At 43.9% G+C, this 22,200-nt stretch overlaps 2 protein-coding genes across 2 annotated transcripts; both read left to right on the top strand.

Annotated features, from left to right (window-relative positions):
- The first annotated feature begins 1,976 nt into the window (after nt 1–1,976).
- On the top strand, nt 1,977–15,984 carry dnajb14 (DnaJ heat shock protein family (Hsp40) member B14). The gene is given in 10 exon segments (XM_046327513.1): nt 1,977–2,171; nt 4,723–4,906; nt 11,584–11,729; nt 12,938–13,060; nt 13,063–13,125; nt 13,319–13,404; nt 13,875–13,954; nt 13,956–13,982; nt 14,373–14,545; nt 14,992–15,984. Coding segments are annotated over 10 exon segments (1,140 nt in total). The 5' UTR covers nt 1,977–2,038; the 3' UTR covers nt 15,117–15,984.
- A 995-nt stretch (nt 15,985–16,979) lies between these two features.
- LOC124013097 (group XIIA secretory phospholipase A2-like) lies at nt 16,980–20,658 on the top strand. The gene is given in 6 exon segments (XM_046327256.1): nt 16,980–17,016; nt 17,019–17,155; nt 17,157–17,259; nt 17,516–17,592; nt 19,167–19,332; nt 20,217–20,658. Coding segments are annotated over 6 exon segments (624 nt in total). The 5' UTR covers nt 16,980–16,994; the 3' UTR covers nt 20,336–20,658.
- Nucleotides 20,659–22,200: the final 1,542 nt, after the last annotated feature.

Consider the following 22,200-nt stretch of genomic DNA (forward strand, 5'->3'; position numbering starts at 1 on the left):
CAGAAGAGAGAGGCTGTTATAGAAGCAACGGGACCAACGCCATATCAATGTCCATTATTTTGGAATGAGGTTTGACGAGCAGGTGTCCATATTGTCATGTAGTGTATATTTCAGTGGGTTGGAAGTCATGCTCTAATATTGAGAAATGCAGAACAACCCCACTATATGAGATCAGAATAATTGCAGCGTCCGAGGATCACTGACGAAAGTGCTGCTCCGAACGTTCAGATGTGTTTTGCGATGACGCTTCTCGAGTATTTTCGGTGAGGCGAATCATTTGGCTCCGTCACATAAAAGAGCCGGCTCATTTGGCCCCCAAACGGCTCTGTTAAAAATGCTTGAAGGTGAGTTAAACTTTTGGTATTTTATTTTACTTCAGATTCATCTTCAGCACAACCCCAACATCAACATATGTGAAAATGGCAGCACGTGTCTATGTTTAATGGATAAAGAAAGGAAGGTAAGTGTTTCCAGTGACATCATTGATGTGCGTCATGATTTTAACCAATCATTAGTAAGCGGTGCCTACTGATTCCAAGAACACAGGATGAGATGTTACTATCCTTTGTGCAAGCACTTCCAAGAGTTAATGAACAGTGAGCCTGGTGAAATTTGGGGAGCGCATCGTCAGTAGTGTACCTTTGGTTCCTAGGGTGTTTCGGCCTTTCACACTATACACCCTCCCCAAAGGCGGCCAGCGACAGGGTGATCAATCCTACGCTTGCGTCCCATTCCCAATTAGTCATAGGAGTTTCATTGTTGTTGATAGCCAACATCCCATGGGACTATGCATGGCAGGGGCGTCCTCCTCCCTGAGTCAAGCATTGTTGACCGCATACCTCCTGGCCCTCTCACTTCGGGGCCCAGCTGGGTCTTTCCTCTTCATCCAGAGCCACTGACTACTGCCTTCTGCTGCCTCTGATACAGCTTTGATTGCCGAACGCTGGCTCTGGCCCTTAATTCCCAGGTCTCTAAGCAGTCTGGTTGTAGATGTTGCCACAACCTCTGCAGCCCACCTCCACTGGTCGGACTTCTGTGTTCCAGCCATGATGCCGCGCTTCGGCAGCTAGATCAGCATAGCGCAGATGTTTTCGCTCATAAGCCTCATCTACTGAGTTTTCCCAGGGTACTGTGAGCTCAATGATGAAGACCTGAGTGAACGGGACCAGAGCACCATGTCAGGTCTTAGGGTGGTGGTTGCGATCTCCGGAGGTTAACGTCATAGGAAGATGTGTTTCCAATCTTTTTGACTGCAAAACATAAACACTGTTTTCACATATGTTAGTGTGGTGTTGGAGATTATGAATATGAAGTTGAACATTTTAGAAATGTAAAACTAGAAGCAGTGAAAAAATAACAAATTTCCAATTTAAAGCCCAAAAGGTAGGTTCCCATTATGTCAAATCAGGAAATGCACCTCCAAATAAATGTTTACCTGGCTGGATTATTAGATGGCGCTGAATTGTTTTTGTTGCATGGACTAGATTGACATGCCCACTTTGTTTCTGCAGGGAAGATTCACCCGCTTTAGATAAATTACAAAATAATTATCTGCAAAAAAAAAAACGTTTTGAGATCAAAAGCAGTAGCAACACCAGGATCCACAGGGCCAAGGTGTCCACTTTGGACACATGGAAAAAAGCAGCAGTGGAAATTTCTGAAGTCTTAACCAACGCGTCTTTACATTCATGAGAGTATCAATAATTTGTCAATTTTTCTGGGTCTATATGATGTATTGTTCAGTAGATTTACTATGTATTATTCATTTTACTAGTTTTTCTCATGATTTATTTGATATGCTATCAGATTGCCGGTGGGGAGGGGGTTAAAAAATATCTAATTGTGTTGTATGAATACTATGAATTTAAATAATATATTGATGTAAATACAATAAAAGCTGTTGTAGCAGTATTTAAATCAGGGAGCCAAATAAACGGCTCTTTCACTGATTCGGTTCCCGACGTTCACCAAAAAGATCCGTTCGTTCGCGAACTACCCATCACTACTGTCAGCTGAGAGCCGGGGGGGAGGAAGAAAGATGGAAGGGAACAGAGACGAAGCAGAGAAATGTATAAATATAGCCACTAAAGCTCTTGAAGCAGGAGACAAAGACAAGGCGGTGAAATTCTTAAACAAAGCAGAGAAGCTCTTTCCAACCTACAAAGCGAAAGGTAAATATCTACGTTACCATATTTCAGTTCATTAGCCACGTTAGTTAGCTCGTTACACATTAAACACTGATTTAAAATACGATTTGGGAACTTGCCTTGGAATATAGTCACTTGCAATACACGGATAATACGCAAACGAATACATGATGAACTGGTTAAGTAACGTCATTAACGCTTTAAACTGCTCTGGGCAAAGGAAGAAGTGACGTTTCTTTAAATTGCTAACTAACGTTAGCATGCTATCAGTGTGTACTATGTCGCTAACGTTAACTACTTGACGTTAGCCATTTCTTAGCCCATTTTGTTGATTTGATAAGGTTGACATCATCCACGGTTAAATGTCTCACTTGACAAGCTATGTTTCATTTTATAGTTATGTTTTAGCTCATTGACGAATGTGGACTGGCTATGCTAACTAGCCAATTGGCAAAGCTATTGCTAACTATCATTTACAAACTTTAGTTAGCCTATGAGCTAGCTAAACGTTGGATTGCCAACTAATTCAGTTTTGCATTATGTGGTCAGTGGAGCGAAGTTCCCAATCTGGGATGTTATCTCCCCACATGTATGGTATTTCTCTTTCGTAATAACAAGGTCAACTGGCTAAGCAGGTGATTCCTATGCACCAGTAAGTTAGCCAGCTAGGGGTTGTTTCCAGTGTCCCCATGACAGAAATGTAATTTAAAAATGGGTATCAATGTAGGCCTGATACTAGCTTAGTAAGGGACTTGGCTAACTAGCCGGACACAAGCCATGCCTGGCTGCGGTGGTATTGATACATGGTGATGATCCAGCAGCTACCTCGGGCCATAAGCAACTGATCTGCTTATTGCTCTCAGCTGCCGTGATGTTTTGTAATTCATTGCTTTGTCTGTTGAAAAGTGCTTGTCTGTAATCAAACACTTATGTTTTGTGAGTGAATCGTGTCCTTGCAAGAGGCTGCTTGCATTATGGTCAATTGTGCAGCCTGCAACCTACCAATCATATTTTAAAAGCTTCTGAAATGGTCAATACTAGTATGTCAGGCAGGAGACACATTTACCTTGTTATGAAGGTAAATGGCAATTTCCACAGCAGCCATATATAATAGAACACATATTAGCTGAACGGTTGGCTATGTGACAGTTGACAGCAATTATTCCTCATGTTGGCTTAACTCTCACATCATGCAGTTAAACATGACTGTTTACATTCACTAGGAACATTTAGTTGTAGTGAATACTCAAGGTTTGGTTAAATAGTGTTTATAATGGTCACCAAGGAGATGGCTATAGCAGCCTATTCACCTCACTCAAATCAATGTTTAGTTGGTAATGTTCATGGGATACAGCAGGTGCAAACAGTACAGTGAAATGCTTACTTGCGAGCTCTTCCTCACCAATGCCTTATTCACAAAAAAATGGAAGGAAGTAGAAAAGTGGCTGTCTCAACTTCTGCTGAGAATCATTTTTGGAAATTGAGGTAATGTGGCTCTTGCAGGATGAGGTAAGAGGGTTAGTAGGGATTCCACTGTCAGCAGATGAGGTAACGTGGCTCGTGCAGGACGAGAAGGTGTTTGTAGGGACTCCATTGAGCGCAGAGGAGGTAACGTGGCTCGTGCAGGATGAGGTTAGAGGGATGAACAGGCTTGTCCACCTAAATCCCTTAATTGAATGATTGACCCAGAGCTGAGGGAACAATGGTAGCACATAAGCCAGAGCTAAGCTGGGGCCACGGTAAGGAATGATAGGGCAGTGGGCCAGGGAACCATCATCCTATTCACTTTTAATTTCAGTTTTTATTTATTTCATTAACTCACAACAAGAAAGAATAGTGGATTCAAGGAAGATTCAGGAAGATTGCATCTTGATTGAAGAAAAACAGCCACAGTCTTCAGTTCAGTGTCATGCAATAATACATTTACTACTTCAACCATTAAGATGAGTATCTTTCCCGACATGCCAGTATTCTCACTCTGGGGTGTCTATCCAACAGTTACCTGTGTGAACTTTCACACTAATTGCAGAGTTGTATTGCACAGTCTGGGTGCTGCCAGAGAGCACAGTGATGCACTAGGCAGTATACTCAGGCTGTTGCTTAGGCTGCTGCTGCAGTGGTCATGGGTAGACTGACACAGAGCGCTGCTTTGTGTCATTGGAAAAGCTTAGCACATTCTCATTGAGCAACCAGAGCTGGATATATTCGCCTGCGGCTCTCATGGAAGCATGACCAGATCTCAACTACAGCTCGTCTATGGAAGCCAACTGGATGCTGGGAACAATGTAACCTTAGTTTCTGTGTGAACCGCTGATGTTCCCTTGCATGGTGGTCTGACTTTCAAGAGCCTAGTGTTTCGCCCTGTAAGATTGAGTGCCAGTTTTCCAGAACCAGATTAAGACTAGGCCTTGACTAAAAAAACACTTTCGATTGAAAATGAGAACGCTTTTTAGTCGAGGACCTGTCTTTAATCTGGTTCTGTGAAATTTGCCTTTGAAGTGCTTAGCTTAGTCTCTCTCTCTTTCTGAATGTGCCACGTCATGCTTTGTTCTGTCTTCTCTCTCTTCCCTCCTAGCCTTGTTGGACACCTTGACGAGGAACGGCAGCTCTGCGGGGAATGGCACACACTGCAGACAGCGTACTGCAGACAGCTCCTCGGAGAGCACCAAGGCCCGGGCTGGTGGGCAGGACCAGGAGGCCGGAGGGGGCGAGCCCAGCACCAAGGGCTTCACCAAGGACCAGGTGGAAGGAGTGCAGAGGTGAGCAGGAGGCTTTTGACTTGTTTTCCACTTGATTGCTCACTCGCGTAATCGGTTTGGGATTGGCTATCTGTTTGTAAAATCTCTGTTCCGCCCTCTCTGACGGCCGTATGGTACGATCCTCTGTCCCACTTTTCATGTGTGCAGCATGCAGGCCTGTGTGTAGTTGTGTTGCTTCACTCTGGTGCATTCTCATGTGGCGATTAGGGCGGGAGAGCCACTTTCAGCCTGGTTGGGGTTGTTGACCCTGAGTTTTTGTAATCAATGTGAATTTAGGAGACTGACACTTTTGGGTGTTCTTTTTTTCGTATGACTACCTGTTAAGATGAGGAAATGGTGGATTGTAAAATTCACCTACTCACCTGAATTTCCTGTTGCATGTGTGTGTAAAATAGATCATAAGTTACATTTTTTATTAACCTGATTGGTTCTTCTCACAACAGGAAATTGATAAGGATCTGTCACATGTCGTGTGAGCATGCTCTCACACAAATCAGATGTATTTTAGATGAAACTGGAAGTATATCCTTCACACCAAAAATAATTAACCCATGTACTCCAAGTCATTCTGTCTCAATCGAGGGACCATTAGTCAGTGCTTTATGCTTAACATTCTGACAGTAACCGGTCCTTCGAAACCGGATGATGACTGAACCAAAGACAGGTGAAATGGAGGCGGAGAGGGAAGAACTGTCTCCACTGGAAGGAAGAAGAGGAGGAGAGAGAGCAGCTGAGGGAAAGGTCTTGGAACAAAGGAAATATCCAGGAGCTAAGCCTAAGGCAACAAAGGCTTCATCCTCAACCACCAGCAGAACCAGGCCAGCACCTGGTTATCTTAAGGATTATGTGGTCGAGGTTCCGACATCAAAGGGCAAGCCCACCAGAGCTCAAAGTGTTGCTGGATCAACTATACGTTTCAGCCATCAACCATCCCCTTTTGAGCCAAGGACCGGAAACTGCTTTGGAGCAGGAAAGTGGTCTACAGGAAGAACCCATGGAGGTGACTCCCACAGCACAGGTCGACCAGCTTCCTGAGGCAGGCTCCGCTCACCCCTTAAAAACTAATGGGAAATCGTGAAGCACTCTAGACGGAGTGGAAGTTTGACCTGTGGATACCCCTTTGGAAGTGGCCATGGCAGCCGCCATTCACTAGCCCTCAGCGATTCACAGACCGCTGTCCTACAAGACAGGATGAAACTATTAGCTTTGGAGGAAATTGAGCATCAGATTGAGGAGGAACGACAGGCTGATGAACGATGTCACCAATTGGATGTGCAGGCCCGTAGAGCTCTACAGGAACGGGAATTCATTGCCAAGGACCTGGCACAGCAGCGACTGCACTGTCAAGCCAGAAGGGATTTGGAGGAGGCACGGATGGTCTCATCCTTCCTGGAGAGGAACGAACAGGGAGTTTACCTGACCACCCCTCCACATGGACCTAACCTGTCTGCCTTTCTTTCCCAATCTTCCCCCCTGGTACCCCATGGCATACAGTCCCCGGAGGCTCCAGGGTCAACAGCCAGCACGGGGGACAGGCCGCTCCACCAAAGCCCTCTCTGCCAGTGACACAAGTTAGCATTCCCCCATCTGGACAAAGCATCACTTCTTCGCTTTTCCGCCAATTACCAACCACGGCAAATCGTTCCTCTCGGCCAGGCCAGGCCAGTCCTCAAACATCAGGTGGGAGGGCTCTCACCCAATTCCGGCTGCCACCAATGGAGGGTCTGGGACAGTAGAGGACCGGCCCAATGAGGCCACAGTGGGTTCATCAGAAGTCCCTGGTTTATCCTTCATGCAACCAGAAGAGGGAGCCAACATTATGAAACTTCTAGTAGCCTCAGCCTATGGAATTCCCAGACCCAAACTGCCATACTTTGAGAGCAGAAAGGAGAGTGAATTTGTCCTTTTGGAAATGGCATTGGAGAGCCTACACGGTATTCAGTCATCTGTCAGAACGCTACAAATACCAAGTACTAATGGATCATTTACGGTTTCCCAGTGCATACATGCTGGCCCAATCCTTTATGCACTCAGCAACACCATACACTGCAGTTCTCCAGGCCCTGAAGGCCAGATATGGTGAGCCACGCCAGCTAGTCCAGAATGAACTAAACAACATCCTGAACACGTTTCCAATTAGGCTAACCTGTACTAGCCTGATCCCCTAGTCTTTTACCATGGTAAGACCCCCATACCTTACGCCTGGGCTCTGAAATCCATGTCCTCTCAAACCCTTTTACTAACCTGTGGATCAGGGGTCTCCAACCTTTTCTAGTGTAACAGTATAACTTTAGACCGTCCCCTCGCCCATACCCGGGCGCGTACCAGGGACCCTCTGCACACATCAACAACAGTCACCCACGAAGCATCGTTACCCATCACTCCACGAAAGCCGCGGCCCTTGCAGAGCAAGGGGAACTACTAATTCAAGGTCTCAGAGCAAGTGACGCCACCGATTGAAACGCTATTTAGCGCGCACCGCTAACTAAGCTAGCCGTTTCACATCCGTTACACTAGCATGAGAGCTACTTTTTTAAAAATCAGCAGCGCAAGGTGTATTTTATTTTCTAGCTATCAAATGGGCACATTCTTCTCTCCCCTGCAACTCTCTTCCCTGGTCCTTAGTGTAAGAGAGAAAGTAGTGTTCTGTTTTCTGTCAATATATCTGGTAAAAATAATTAAGCAATAAGGGCTGAGGAGGTGTGGTAATGGCGAATATACCACGTCTAAGGGCTGTTCTTAGCACGACGCAACATGGAGTGTCTGGACACAGCCTTTAGCCATGGTATATTGGCCATATACCACAAACCCCCGAGGTGCCTTATTGCTCTTATAAACTGGTTACCAAAGTAATTATAACAGTAACATCTTTTTGTATACTTTCTGATATACCATGGCTTTCAGTCAATCAGCATTCAGGGCTCAAACCACCCAGTTTATAATGGTTAATAAACAACTCGAAGGGGGGCCCTATTAAAATCTGTCATTCCGCTCCCAAAATAAATGGACTATTTTCCCAAAATTATATTCTGTTAAATTTTTCACTCTTAAAATTATTTTTGTTCATAGACAACCAACGGAATGGGATGTTCTGAGTCCATGTGAATGCTTAAATCACATCTCAAGACTATTTTAAAAATTGTAATTGCACTTTTGGCGTTTTAATTTATGCATCTAGTGATTGGGGAATTTGCCATCTATAACGTGCCGGTCTAGCGATGGTTCTCTACTACTCATTTCATGGCAAAGTTTGCAAATGAGAAATAATAGATATAAATGATATACTTACTCATGATATATTTTTAATTTGAACATGTAGATAGGTAGCCTAGCTTACAAAACTAAAACTATTTAATTTATGGATCAAGCCTTAGTAATCATTCTGATCTTTGCAGTTAATGTTTAAGTGATGGTTTTGGGTACTGTATTTATGGCAACCCACAAGACAGTTATGACATCCACTGGCTACACACAGAGTGATAAACTCACGCACCACATAGACACACAGGCAATATTGCTGGAAATGAATTGGCAGATATTGCCTTATTTAAAAAAAAAATAAAAATTAAACAATTGTTTGTTAATAGTGGATAACCAGGGGTGGGATAATGTTGCGTTGATTAGATATTAGCTGGGAGTTTACGGTGTCTGATACTTGTGAGATTGTTTGACAGTTTGCGGTGGAACAGGTGAAAGTCAGGTGATGTTAAACGATTCATTGTGTCCAGATGCCCATCCTGGTTTAAAGCAGTGGTATTCAACGTCTGGGTCAGTGTAGTCGCCCAAAATAAACCTTTTTTTTTGTTTTTTTTTTAAATTACGGGGGACTAGATTATTATTTGGGACAATATACAATTGTTGCTGGGAATCATTTGAGAAATATAATTTTACTGAGTAAATATATGTATTGGGTTCTTTTGATAAGAGATGAAAAGGCTATGAATTGAAGGTTATTTGTTGATGTAAAAATGAGATTTTCCAGATTACAGCTGTCATTAGATTTTTTTTTTTTTTTTTTTTGGGGGGTCGTGAGAAATGTTAAAATAAGCTATGGTTTAAATGCCAGGATGTTATACTCATTTCGGCTCATCTACTTGCATTCGGTGCGCACTATACATTGGAAGGGGGGCTGCAAGGGATTGGCTACTTGAAGAGAACTTGGGCCCAACAAAGCTACTTATTTGGGAAGATGCTAAATGATGAAGCTTCTGCGTGGCGTTTCAAATGTAGGCTAAGTAGAGTTTGTTCTCCTTAAAATGATCACAAGTATTGCATCGTAGGCTACATCTTTGAAAACGGTGGAATTTCTGGCTTCTCTGTTTCTTGTTCTCTTGGCCATCAGCGCTTTAATAATAAACCATCTTTTGTCAATGTGTCTGCACTAGGGACTCGGGATGTGGCTGCATTATTGATGTCATGTTAATCAGGCCTTTTGATTTGAACAGATAGATAGGTAGCCTACAAAACAAACTATTTAATTTATGGATCAAGCCTTAGCAGTCATTCGGATCTTGTTCCCAATGATCAGTGCTTTGTTACTGTCCAGCGGTTCTGAATTTGCGATTCACCTGACAGTTTTTTCTTCTTCTGTTCAATAGGCTTTTGATTTGAACATTTTGAGTTCTTGTGTGTGTACTAAACCATTTAATTTATATATGCTACAGCACTTTGATTTCACTAATATTTTGAAATTGAACTAAATTATCTGTTTCTGTCTTCAGTCCTTTTTAAATGAGAGAGATAACATATGTCAAACTCATTCCATGGAGGGCAGAGTGACTGGGTTTTCACTTCTCCCTTGTACTTGATTAATGGTCACTGATTAGTAAGGAACTCCCCTCACCTGGTTGTCCAGCTCTTAATTCAACAGAAGAAGAACAAACAGCAGACACTAGGCTATAAATGGAATGAGTTCTACACCACTGGGCTATATGCTCTACTGCAGTATAGGTTGAATGTGATAGGCCTACTGAGGCTGGTTATAGAGAGACTATAACTCCATTCCTGTTTTGAGAAATTAATCAAATGGGCTATTATCAGGTTGGTTAATGCGATTCATTTCTGTTGAATTGGGGGGGATTGACCCGCATGCAGCCCCACCCACTCGGCCAATCAGTAGCCACTACTGTGTTGTGACACACTGCACACTTTTTACTGAACGGTACGTGCTAAATAGTATGTTAGCTAGTATGGGTCTTTGGCCACTGTTGTTGGACCCTGAATCATACCAACCATGGGGGAGGGGTGTTCTAGAATGATCTCCCTTGAGAGTTCTTGTTAAACACCTCTCTTTCTGTGTCACTGTTTCATCATTGCTGTCCCCATAGGCCAGAGTTAGGTGGCTGGGACTGGGAGCTCCAAGCGACTGATGTCCCTGCTGAACAGAAGTGTTGCTAATAATGGGCCGAGTGTAGCCTAGGCCTCCACCACCTTCCCCGAGCGAGGTCGTCTGACGGCAGTTAGATGGTTCTATTGGGCTCCGTGTTTTGTTTTCTCTAGCATCTTTATGGTTTGTTAATTAACCCTGCAGTTGACCTACAGGATCATCCAGTGTGGTGTACTCAGAGGGGTTAAACTTCTCTACTGTACTATGAGCCAGCCAATAACACACTTTATGTAGAGAAGGCTGCTGTTGAAACACTTACTCAGCTCAACATTTTGTAGTTTGGTTTGAAGTTGAAGCCTGTGGAATATTTGCAGTGTTTGCTGAGCTAATGACAGCAGACGGGTTGTCTGTGTATTTGTATGCAAGTCTTTCATGGCAGAGCTGTTTGGGTGGTTTGTTGTGGTCTGCTTTGTGCCATTGGTGTGTGTGTGGGCCGTTAATCAACTGCCCAATGAGGACACTGCAGTGTTCTACACACCATACTACCCCTATGGGAACCTCCGACTCGGCAAGGTGCCCATAAGGCCAGTGAGAGGGGAAAGGAGAGGGACTGAGAGAGTGAGACAAAAGAGAGCTGTGACACATCTCGTTATGGCAACACTCACATAGTGCTTGGTAGGCCTGACCAACATCTAGTCCCATTGTAAAGAGCATAAGAAGGTATGTTTGTTTACTAAGATGCTGTGTTTGTTTAGAGACTAACTTGTATTTATTGTTAAAACAGGCCTACATGCAATGTAGGGTTTAACCTCCAATTGAAAGGTACACAGTGACATCAGCATATATTTGATATTCTAATTGAATGTTAATGTAACAGTCTGGCAAGTATCTCAGGTGGTTCTCCTTGGAGACTGGAGGCAATCTCTCTTCTGCAGGTCATGCAATCCACTCTGTGTATTGCGTTTGAACTCTCCTGCTCTGTTCTGCCACCAATGTTGATTTGCCCTCTTGTGGTTCCAAATGGTACTCCAGGAGCACAGTTTTCTAAACCCAGAGGCGCAACATTGCGAGACTTCCTGGAACGCTTGCGAAACATACCAGAAGTGAAAATTATTCACTTGGATGTTTATTTTCTCTAAATGTAAAGGCACAACCTAGATACTTTCCAAACACTAGTTCTTGAAGCAAAACATATCCATTAGAGGTTTTTTGTATTGCTTTTGGGCCAAATGTGATCTGTGCTACAACCCTCATGATTAATTAGATCCACTGCATTGTAATGAACTAGGTCTGTTTCCTGGACATGTGTAACATAGCCCTGATGAATCACTCACTGTCATCTCTCTTAAAGGATAAAGCGGTGTAAGGACTACTATGAAGTCCTGGGCACCAGCAAGGAGGCCAATGAGGAGGAGCTGAAGAAAGCCTACAGGAAACTAGCACTCAAGTTCCACCCAGACAAAAACCAAGCCCCTGGAGCTACAGAGGCCTTCAAAAGTAAGAAGTTTCACATGCATTGTTTTTGTGTTCGGTGCCAATCACAGGGCGCGATGCAGACTGATCAAAGACTGGAGAGAGCAGAGGAGAGAGGTATGCATGTCTGGCATCTACAGGGGTGGCAGGGTAGCCTAGTGGTTAGTGTTGGACTAGTAACCGAAAGGTCAGCTCGGGGATTTGAACTTGCAACAAGGTACATATCTGTCGTTCTGCCCCTGGACAGGCAGTTAAACCCACTGTTCCTAGGCTGTCATTGGAAAATAAGAATTTGTTCTTAACTGACTTGCCAAGTTAAATAACTAAAAATGTGGCTGTAATGTCGGCTACAGGTCTTCACGGATCCACCTGTACACGATTTCGGGACCCGGGCGAGTCACAGGTCTGGGTCGGATCATATATGATTGACATAGGTCTCGGGTATGTGTAAATTTAACCAACTTGTCCGGAAGGTACAAATCCGACTGCAACTTCTGCAGTAGAGGGAGAGATTGTATCATTTATGCTGCTGCTCTTGTTTTCACGAGTGGCGGGTGTAGGTTGTTGGCCAATCATTAGTCATCAAAGTGGCAATGGGCTACAGCCATTGAGCCTTACTCCGTGTGTGGCAAAAGTTAGGAGATATCTAATCAATGGAATTAAAATGACTGAGTTAAAGGAGAAGAATAACCAATAGGTAGGCAGGCTGCTACTTATCTGAATTGAATTGTTTGTAACTGTAGGATCAGGAAGCGTATGCACTGCAGCCTCAGCCTACCTTAACCAGCTTTTCCCAGTTTGATGCAGTTAAGACGGGCACTACGTAATCATGTTTGATGATAAATAATCGAGCTATGGCAGCTATTGGTCTACTATAGTGCCAGTCAGCTTGGTTGGTTGCTGTCTCTCCCTCCCGCCTGCTAGAATGATCTCTCTCACTCAGCTCTGGTTAATAAAGTAGCTTTCAAAAATGACTTCTTCTGCTTCCCTCACTGATCGGACCGGGTCTGGAACAAGTGAGCCCCTACAGCATTGTTAGCAGCATAAATTGGACCTGCCATTAATTGAATTGGAATAGATTGAGGACTGGCAGAGTATCTACGTCTGCCCCCCCCCCCGACGTAAAGTTTGCAGATCAGTGTTAAATGGAGCATCGGATCCGGGCCAATGTCTACTTTTTTGCTGACTTAATGTGACACTTATTGACCATGAGTGTGTTGTGGTTCAAACAGAGATCGGCAACGCGTACGCCGTGCTTAGCAACCCGGACAAGAGAAAGCAGTATGACCTCACGGGGGCAGAGGAGCCGACCAGCCCTGGCCACGCCCACAGCCAAGGGTTTGACTTCCACCGGGCTTCGAGGCCGACATCACTCCCGAGGACCTCTTCAACATGTTCTTCGGAGGAGGATTCCCCTCTTGTAAGAGACACTCATACAATTTGAAGTTCATTTCATCCAGTGGTTGCAGAGTTTGTCTCAATGTTTAATAAACAAGTCTTAATTCATTACATCAATTAAACACAATTGTCTTGCTCAAACATGAATGTTTATTAAATGAGTATTGTATTGCAAGTCTTTGCCGAGTCACTAACAGGGTACCTCCTCTCCACAGCGGCTGCCCACACGTTCACCAACGGCAGGGCGCGATACAGCCAGCAGACAGACCAAAGGCGGGAGAGAGCAGAGGAGAGGGGAGAGGTATGTATGTATGCATGTCTGGCATCTACACTGCCAGATGTATACTGTGACTGTCAATATAATACCTACAGAGTCTGGGGTAACTTCAGGTCAGACTTCCATAGCAGAACCCCCCTACAAGCTATGGGAGTCTCGGCAGCATATTGCAGGCTCTGTTTTAGTGAAGGACGCAACCGTTCCAACCTTAACTGGGATGAGCTCTAGTTAATTTCGGTGTGCTACATAGTAAAGCAGGGAAACGTGCAAAGTCACTAACAGGACAGTACATGTCTTAAAATATTAAATAGTAATATATGCCATTTAGCTGACTCTATTATCCCAAGTGGCTTAGTCATGCGTGCATACATTTTACGTATGGGTGATCCTGGGAATCAAACCCACTATCCTGCTGTCGCAAGTGCCATGCTCTACCAACTGAGCTGCAGGACAAAATAGTGTATGCTTAGTGATTTTTGTAATCTGTTTTCCAGGGAGGGTTCTCCATGTTTATCCAGCTGATACCCATCGTTGTACTGATCCTGGTGTCCATCTTGAGCCAACTGATGGTGTCTACCCCCCTACAGCCTCTACTCCAGACCGTACGTGTACACACACACATACGCTGGGGTCGTGCTCAGTATGGATCACAGTACTTAAAGGTTTTGCCACAGAAAATGAAAATCTGTGTTCATATTGGACACATCATGCATTTAAGTGGTACCACTCCGTTTCAAAACGTTTTCTCCCACCTGAACACGGCTCAGGCCTTTAATTCTGTACCCCTGCTCCACATGCTCGGTGCTGAAAAATACTGTCCAATGGTGACATGGTTGTTGTATGTAACGGACACACCTACCAGTAAAGTACTGATGCATTTATTGTGTGTGTTTGATCATTCCCATCGCCTCCTCTCTTCACCAGGTATAAAAAGCTATACATCTCTCTGTTCTCAGAACAGCCGTATGTAACCTGATGCCTGTCCTCTCCAGGTCCACGGGGCAGACTGTGAAACGGCAGACGGAGAACCTGCATGTGGATTACTACGTCAACAGAGACTTCAAGACAGAGTACAAGGGTTCCAATCTGCAGAAGATTGAGAAGAACGTGGAGGAGGACTACGTGTCTAATGTCAGGAACAACTGCTGGAAGGAGAGGCAGACAAGTAGGTGTCCATCATGCTTCTATTAGTTGGGCGGTATCCAGATGCTCATACCGTTTCTGTACCATACCAGGTACTACCAGAAGTATTAAAACACTTTAGGCAACAGGGATCTTGATCCAGGAGGAGATTATATGTCTCTGCTGTAATCTAGCAACGTACCTACCAAGTTAGAAAACCAAATGCCTAGCTGAAGCTCTGACCTGGATATAATTGATTTGACACAGATTTCTTATAGTTATAAGCAGTGGCGTAGCACGCAGCCCCTGCAGGGTATAATTACAGTGAGGACTTCAATCAAATTAGCCCCATGTAAAGCAATACAAGTTACTCGTACAAAACAGGCATTAATTTCCTCCTATTTTGTGACACAAGCATTCCCTCGCGTAGCTTAGTGTGACATTGTTGATATTGACTGAGTCTTCTGTTCATCTCCCCTTCTCTCTCAGAAACAGACTTGCTGTATGCTGCTAAGGTCTACAGGGACGACCGCCTGCGTAAGAAGGCTGAGCTGATGACCATGGATAACTGCAAGGAGCTGGACAGACTAAATGACCTGTTCAGAGGGGGCTGAGCCCGCCCGATGCCGCAGGCTCCCACAGGACGCTTTTAGAAGAGCTATATGAATAGATATATAATATGTATGTAAATGTTTTTTTTTTTTAAGGAAAACCATGGAGATTGAAAGGAGGAAAAATACAAATAATTAGCCTTACCGTTGACGTTCTAAGTTGTCCCCATCCCTCCCCCAGTCCCCATCCAGTCCCCATCCCTCCCCCAGTCCCCATCTTTCCATCCTCCTCACCACCCCCTCCTCCCTGGGAACTGCCTTGCTGCATCTCAATGAACCAACTGAAGAATAGACCAACCTCCCAAACACTTGAGAACCACAACTTCTTTCTCTTCTATCTTTGCTTGTCTTTTTGTGTTTTCTGGAAATAAGAACCCACTCTGGAAATGAACACTGACTGGAAAAGCAGAAGGCATTGTGGTGGTGCCTCGAGTATTGAAGCGCCAAGCATTCTGCTGTAACAAGCAAATCACCGTCTTCACTCTAGATAACTACTTCACCTGCTTGACTTAAAAAAGATTTGTAGGCTCATCTGGAGATGCTGCCCTCCTTCCAATCCATACATTAGCAGTGCTAGTATTGTGAGGAACCCAGAGAATGCTTCCTAGCTACCACAGTGGAACCCACAGTGGAACCTTGTGTGGAGTTACATGGACCTTGAAGTTCATTCCGCAGATGAAGAAATGACCACTGTCTCACTTGAACTTTTTTTGGCCTGGGAAAAAATGTGAAGTCGGAACCATAATCTTCATCAATTGTATATTTTTCATTTTGAATGTTTGAAAATTTATGGAGTTATTTAAGTAGAAAAACAAGGTTTTTCTTCATTGCTCGATTAATCATTTGAATAAACAATAAATTATTACCAGAAGCAATTTTGATTTGTTTCGAGCACAAGCGCTTGTGCAATTGTGTGTATGAAGCCGATGGAAGGGCAGGTTAAACACCCTTTTAAAATGTGTTCCTAGTACCCAGACTGTAGGCCTATTCTCTCCACATAATATTCTCCCTGGCATACAGATCCATTACTCTAGTAGTTTGTATACAGTCTCACTTTTGTTTTGCAAGAAGCCTTGTTCTCAACCTAATATGGCCTCACCATATTTATGAGGCTTGTAAAAGATGTTGTGGATTTGTATGGCTACATGCTCCAGCTTGGTACTGTGATTCTTAAAACTGAAATGCAACTGAACAAGTCTATTAGAAAGGAGACTTTGCTGTTTTTCCTGGAAGCCCATGAGAATTGTGGTGTTTCTGAAAAATACATAGGTTATAGGCCTACAGTGATTATCACTTGTATTGATCAGTGGTGGGAAAAGTACTCCATTGTCATACTTGAGTAAAAGGAAAGATACTTTTGTAATTGTCTATTAAGGTAAGTCACCCAGTAAAATACTAAGTATTTGGTGTTAAATGTAAATAGTTTTAAATGTAGCAAAACTAAATGGAACTGCTAAAATGTACTTAGGTAGTAATAGTATAAACCACTTCAAATGCCTGTATGTTAAGCAAACCAGCACACTTTTCTTGCCTTTTTTAAATTGACATAACTGGGCACACAGACAATTATTATTGCCTTAAAATAGAAAGTAAGACCATTTCTCAGTAAAAATCAAATCGGTCATGAATATACGTTTGTCCGTGGCATGCATGAACTTCGAACATCTGTGAGCAGTTGAGTGACCACGTGTACTGTAAGTGCAATGTATCTATTGGCACTGATAGGTTTATTGCTGTCACGTGACTAATCCCACATCCGGGAAGGGCATTGCATGACAGGCGATTTGTTGACACCGAATAGGACCAATAGTGTAACATTTGGGAAAGTGTGAAATGATTTTTTTACCGACGTTTGGTGCAGTCATTTAACTTTGGATTCACATGCCGACCAATTGCAACTATTTTCTAGCACCGGTGCTGTCATCATGCATCATAACAGTTGTATCCCGGTTTTTCTCGTTAACTTACTATCTTTCTATGGATTTCTGAGCTGTGTGTCATGTAGTAAGGAACCTGAAACACCGGACTGGCGGATGACTTTAAAAAACCATTCGCAATGGGATCCATAACATTGACAAATACCTCAACGTTGCTCTGGACTTATTTGGAGGACAAGATGGACTGTGTCACTATGAATGCAGCGATGGTAAGGTCTCCCAGGCCACACAGTCAGTACTTGTTGGTAATGGAACTAAAAACATGGCCATAACTACTTTGCTTATTATGCAGACAAGCCATTTATTAAAAAGCTCAGTTGAAAGTGATTATGTTCCACAAACAAAGCCATTAAGCTGGTACAGTGCCACCCCCAACACACACTGTAGTTTCTCTGAACAGGTTGTCTCTCTCAACAAGATTAAAGAAGAACTCTGAACACCTCTACCTTTGCTCTTTCCTTGCAGGTTACAAACCAGAACCCCGGCCTGGTTACAAACCAAACCCACCCAATGGATGTGGGTCACCCCTGTTCGGATTCCAGGTGAGCTAGTGTCATGTATGACTGATCTATAGCAATGGTCTTCCCTATTAGTCCAGTGGGGGGTGCAGTGTGTGCAGACTGTTTATTGTCACACATATGTGCAGTGAAATGTGTTTTACAGGGTCAGCCATAGTAGGGCGGCTCCCCTGTACAGCGACCACTGTTTATAGGAATGTTTTACAGGGTCAGCCATAGTAGGGCGGCTCCCCTGTACAGCGACCACTGTTTATAGGAATGTTTTACAGGGTCAGCCATAGTAGGGCGGCTCCCCTGTACAGCGACCACTGTTTATAGGAATGTTTTACAGGGTCAGCCATAGTAGGGCGGCTCCCTGTACAGCGACCACTGTTTATAGGAATGTTTTACAGGGTCAGCCATAGTAGGGCGGCTCCCCTGTACAGCGACCACTGTTTATAGGAATGTTTTACAGGGTCAGCCATAGTAGGGCGGCTCCCCTGTACAGCGACCACTGTTTATAGGAATGTTTTACAGGGTCAGCCATAGTAGGGCGGCTCCTGTACAGCGACCACTGTTTATAGGAATGTTTTACAGGGTCAGCCATAGTAGGGCGGCTCCCTGTACAGCGACCACTGTTTATAGGAATGTTTTACAGGGTCAGCCATAGTAGGGCGGCTCCCTGTACAGCGACCACTGTTTATAGGAATGTTTTACAGGGTCAGCCATAGTAGGGCGGCTCCCCTGTACAGAGACCACTGTTTATAGGAATGTTTTACAGGGTCAGCCATAGTAGGGCGGCTCCCCTGTACAGCGACCACTGTTTATAGGAATGTTTTACAGGGTCAGCCATAGTAGGGTGGCTCCCCTGTACAGCGACCACTGTTTATAGGAATGTTTTACAGGGTCAGCCTTAGTAGGGCGGCTCCCCTGTACAGCGACCACTGTTTATAGGAATGTTTTACAGGGTCAGCCATAGTAGGGTGGCTCCCTGTACAGCGACCACTGTTTATAGGAATGTTTTACAGGGTCAGCCATAGTAGGGCGGCTCCCCTGTACAGCCACCACTGTTTATAGGAATGTTTTACAGGGTCAGCCATAGTAGGGCGGCTCCCTGTACAGCGACCACTGTTTATAGGAATGTTTTACAGGGTCAGCCTTAGTAGGGCGGCTCCCTGTACAGCGACCACTGTTTATAGGAATGTTTTACAGGGTCAGCCATAGTAGGGTGGCTCCCCTGTACAGCGACCACTGTTTATAGGAATGTTTTACAGGGTCAGCCATAGTAGGGTGGCTCCCCTGTTTATAGGAATGTTTTACAGCAGCCTTAGACCCACTGTTTATAGGAATGTTTTACAGGGTCAGCCATAGTAGGGCGGCTCCCCTGTACAGCGACCACTGTTTATAGGAATGTTTTACAGGGTCAGCCATAGTAGGGCGGCTCCCCTGTACAGCGACCACTGTTTATAGGAATGTTTTACAGGGTCAGCCATAGTAGGGCGGCTCCCCTGTACAGCGACCACTGTTTATAGGAATGTTATTACACCTGTCATATCATATATTGCTTTGAATATTTGTGAGCATTGATCTAATGGTCATCTCTTTTGTCTACTCTACAGTTTGACATCGGCATCCCGTCCTTGACCAAGTGCTGTAACCAGCACGACCGTTGCTATGACACCTGTAACCGTGATAAACACGACTGTGACGATGAGTTCCAGGAATGCCTGGAGACCATCTGTAGGAGATTACAGAAGATGTTGGGACTTGCCCAGAGTGTCCAAGGTAAGATGGCAACTGGGTTGTGTTTATTAGGGCATGCAACAGAGAACTTTTTACAACGGAACACGACAATGTGTTTCTTATTGTAGTTGCTGCCAGTTTGTCTGTTTTCTTCCACCCTGTTTCTTTCTGTTTTCTTCCATGTGTTGCCTATTGAACACCACGCTGATTCATATATTGATATGCTCCCAGTGTTGAACACAGGGCAGGACTTGACTCAAGCATTCCTCACAGTTAATTCAATAATGTGCCCACCATCTTGTAGCCTGGTTAAATAATACTGAACCCTGCACTCACCATTGTCAATTGTTTCACTTTCACTTCACTGGTGAGTTCAGCATTCAGTCAGGTTTAACCAGTCTAACAATCTTGCTGGTGCGGAAGATCATACAACTCCCCTTGATGGCATTTCTGGTGAGGTCTATAATTTAGGGTGAGGTCTATATCCATATTAGGGCATGCAACAGAAAACGGGTGGTTCAAGTCCTGAATGCTGATTGGCTGAAAGCCGTGGCATATCATATCATACAACGGGTATGAAAAAACGTGTATTTTTACTGCACCTATTAAGTTGGTAACCAGTTTATAATAGCAATAAGTCACCTTGTTTTTTGTGTGTATGGTCAATATATCACGGCTGTGTTGTGTCGTGCATAAGAACAGCCCTTAGCCGTGGAATATTTGCCATATACCACACCCCTCGGGCCATATTGCTTAATTATAGTACTGCAATGTTGAGGGAGCTAGCACAAGCATTTCACTGCACCTTTTATTCCTACTGTAAATTGTGCACGTGACAAATAACATTTGATATTGATTCATTTTTCTGTGCGTTTCATGTCTGTATATAATGATCAAGTCGTGTTTCCATGTCTCTCTCTCTACAGCGTGTGAGAATACTGTGACCCTGCTGTTTGAGGCTGTCATGCACATGGGGTGTAAACCTTACATGGACAGCCAGAGAGACTCCTGCATATGCAAATTTGAAGTCAAGAGGGATCTATGAGCTGCCATCCAGAGGGGATTCTGGAATAGTCAAGCCACCAGAGAAACATTGAAGTCAATACTGTATCTTGGGTTAGAGCTGTGGAAGTTTCCATTGATAACAATGTGCTAAGCCTTGTGAAGGGGCCTGGATGTGCTTTCAATGAATGAACGTTGGGTGATCTGAGTTTTTAAATTGCTATTTGATAATTTTGTAGAATTGTTGTTTAGTGGTTGTTGTCATGTATGTCATTTGTTTGTTCTGCCACACATTTATATGAAGTATAAATTAAGAGAGAATATGAATGAATGAGAATATGAATGTTTATAAAAGGTAAGAAGACATTGAAGACAAATGTATGCACATGATAATAATGCACATAATGATACAGTGATGAGGGTAATGGCTACATTATATTGCCCAGTAAGTGTATTTTGGTTACACTTCTGTAACCGATGTGAAATGGCTAGCTAGTTAGCGGTGGTGCGCGCTAATAGCGTTTCGATCGGTGACGTCACTCGCAAGGGCCGAGGATTTTGGGAGCGATGGTTGACGATGCTTCGTGGGTGTCAGTTGTCAATGTGTGCAGAGGGTCCCTGGTTCGAGCCCGGCGAGGGTACGGACTAAAGTTATACTGTTACACTTCTCCGCCCATGCATTGGCTATATAGACTGCTTTATTTCGCATGTGTGGATACTGAATATGAGCAGCGAGAACGATGAGAGTGGACACTTGTACATTCTTGAACTACGTTTTGCATATAGGTTATAGCCTACATTTTAGGAGGATAATTTGCAGGCAGAGACAAATAAATGGGTAAATAATATTTATTGAAAATGAAAGGTTCGCTCACCATAGCCTATCCGCGCGTTACGCCTTTTCAATAATTTGTATTATTGAACCTTGACTAACGTTGGTTGAGCGTCCTCCACTTCTTTCCATTATCATTTATTTACAGACACTAGTAAACTGTAGTCTAATCATATTTAATGTAATTTTCTTGAAAAGACGACTGCCACTTGATTCTCCCACGCATAGGCAGCCTACTCCATTTCATTGACACCAGACTAATCTCTCGGGGACTAATTCATGTGGACAGATGAAACGGCGAGAATCTGTCAATGCACATGTAGGATTATGTGGTTGATGAGCAACATTGAGGGGTTCAATTAATCTGCCCAGGCGCCCGACAATGCGTGTTTTTTTACCGGGTGAAAGTTGATTGCGTTTGTTTTGGAACCGGCCTGCCTCCCGGGTGTGAAACAGGTGCCCGGTTCAAAGCCCACGGAGAAATCCGCTCAAAACGTAATTAGCAAGGGATACATGGCCGAAAATGCCGTAACAATCAATACATTACAGGATTAAAACATACAACAATATGATCCAGTCCCAAAAAGCATTTACACTACTCTAACAGTCTCCCATGAACATTTAAATTCATTCAGTGGCACTAACATCTAGATGAAGTATGGATTGTAGACTACACCATACCTCCGGTGCACAAGGTGAGAAGGCAGTCTTGCTTAATAGTGCAAATGTCCTGAGGACTTTAAGTAGCTAGCCTAGTGGTTAGAGCTGTGGGTCAGTAACAGAAAGGTTGCAAGATTGAATCCCCAAGCTGACAAGGTAAACATCTGTCGTTCTGGCCCTGAACAAGGCAATTAACTCACTGTTCCTAGGCCATCATTGTAAATAAGAATTTGTTCTTAACTGACTTGCCTAGTTAAATGTTTGTTTTTTAAAGTAGCAACTGCCCATCAGACCAGGTATGGTAACTGCTGGTGGTGAAGGAGACCAGACTACAGTCATAGATGAAGAGGGAGTTTACACAAAAGGGTTTAGTAGATGAACACTTACAATCCTCCCAGTAGTTTCTGGTTTTGTTT

Source organism: Oncorhynchus gorbuscha, linkage group LG24 (assembly GCF_021184085.1).
Source record: "Oncorhynchus gorbuscha isolate QuinsamMale2020 ecotype Even-year linkage group LG24, OgorEven_v1.0, whole genome shotgun sequence".
Classification (NCBI taxonomy): Eukaryota; Metazoa; Chordata; class Actinopteri; order Salmoniformes; family Salmonidae; genus Oncorhynchus; species Oncorhynchus gorbuscha.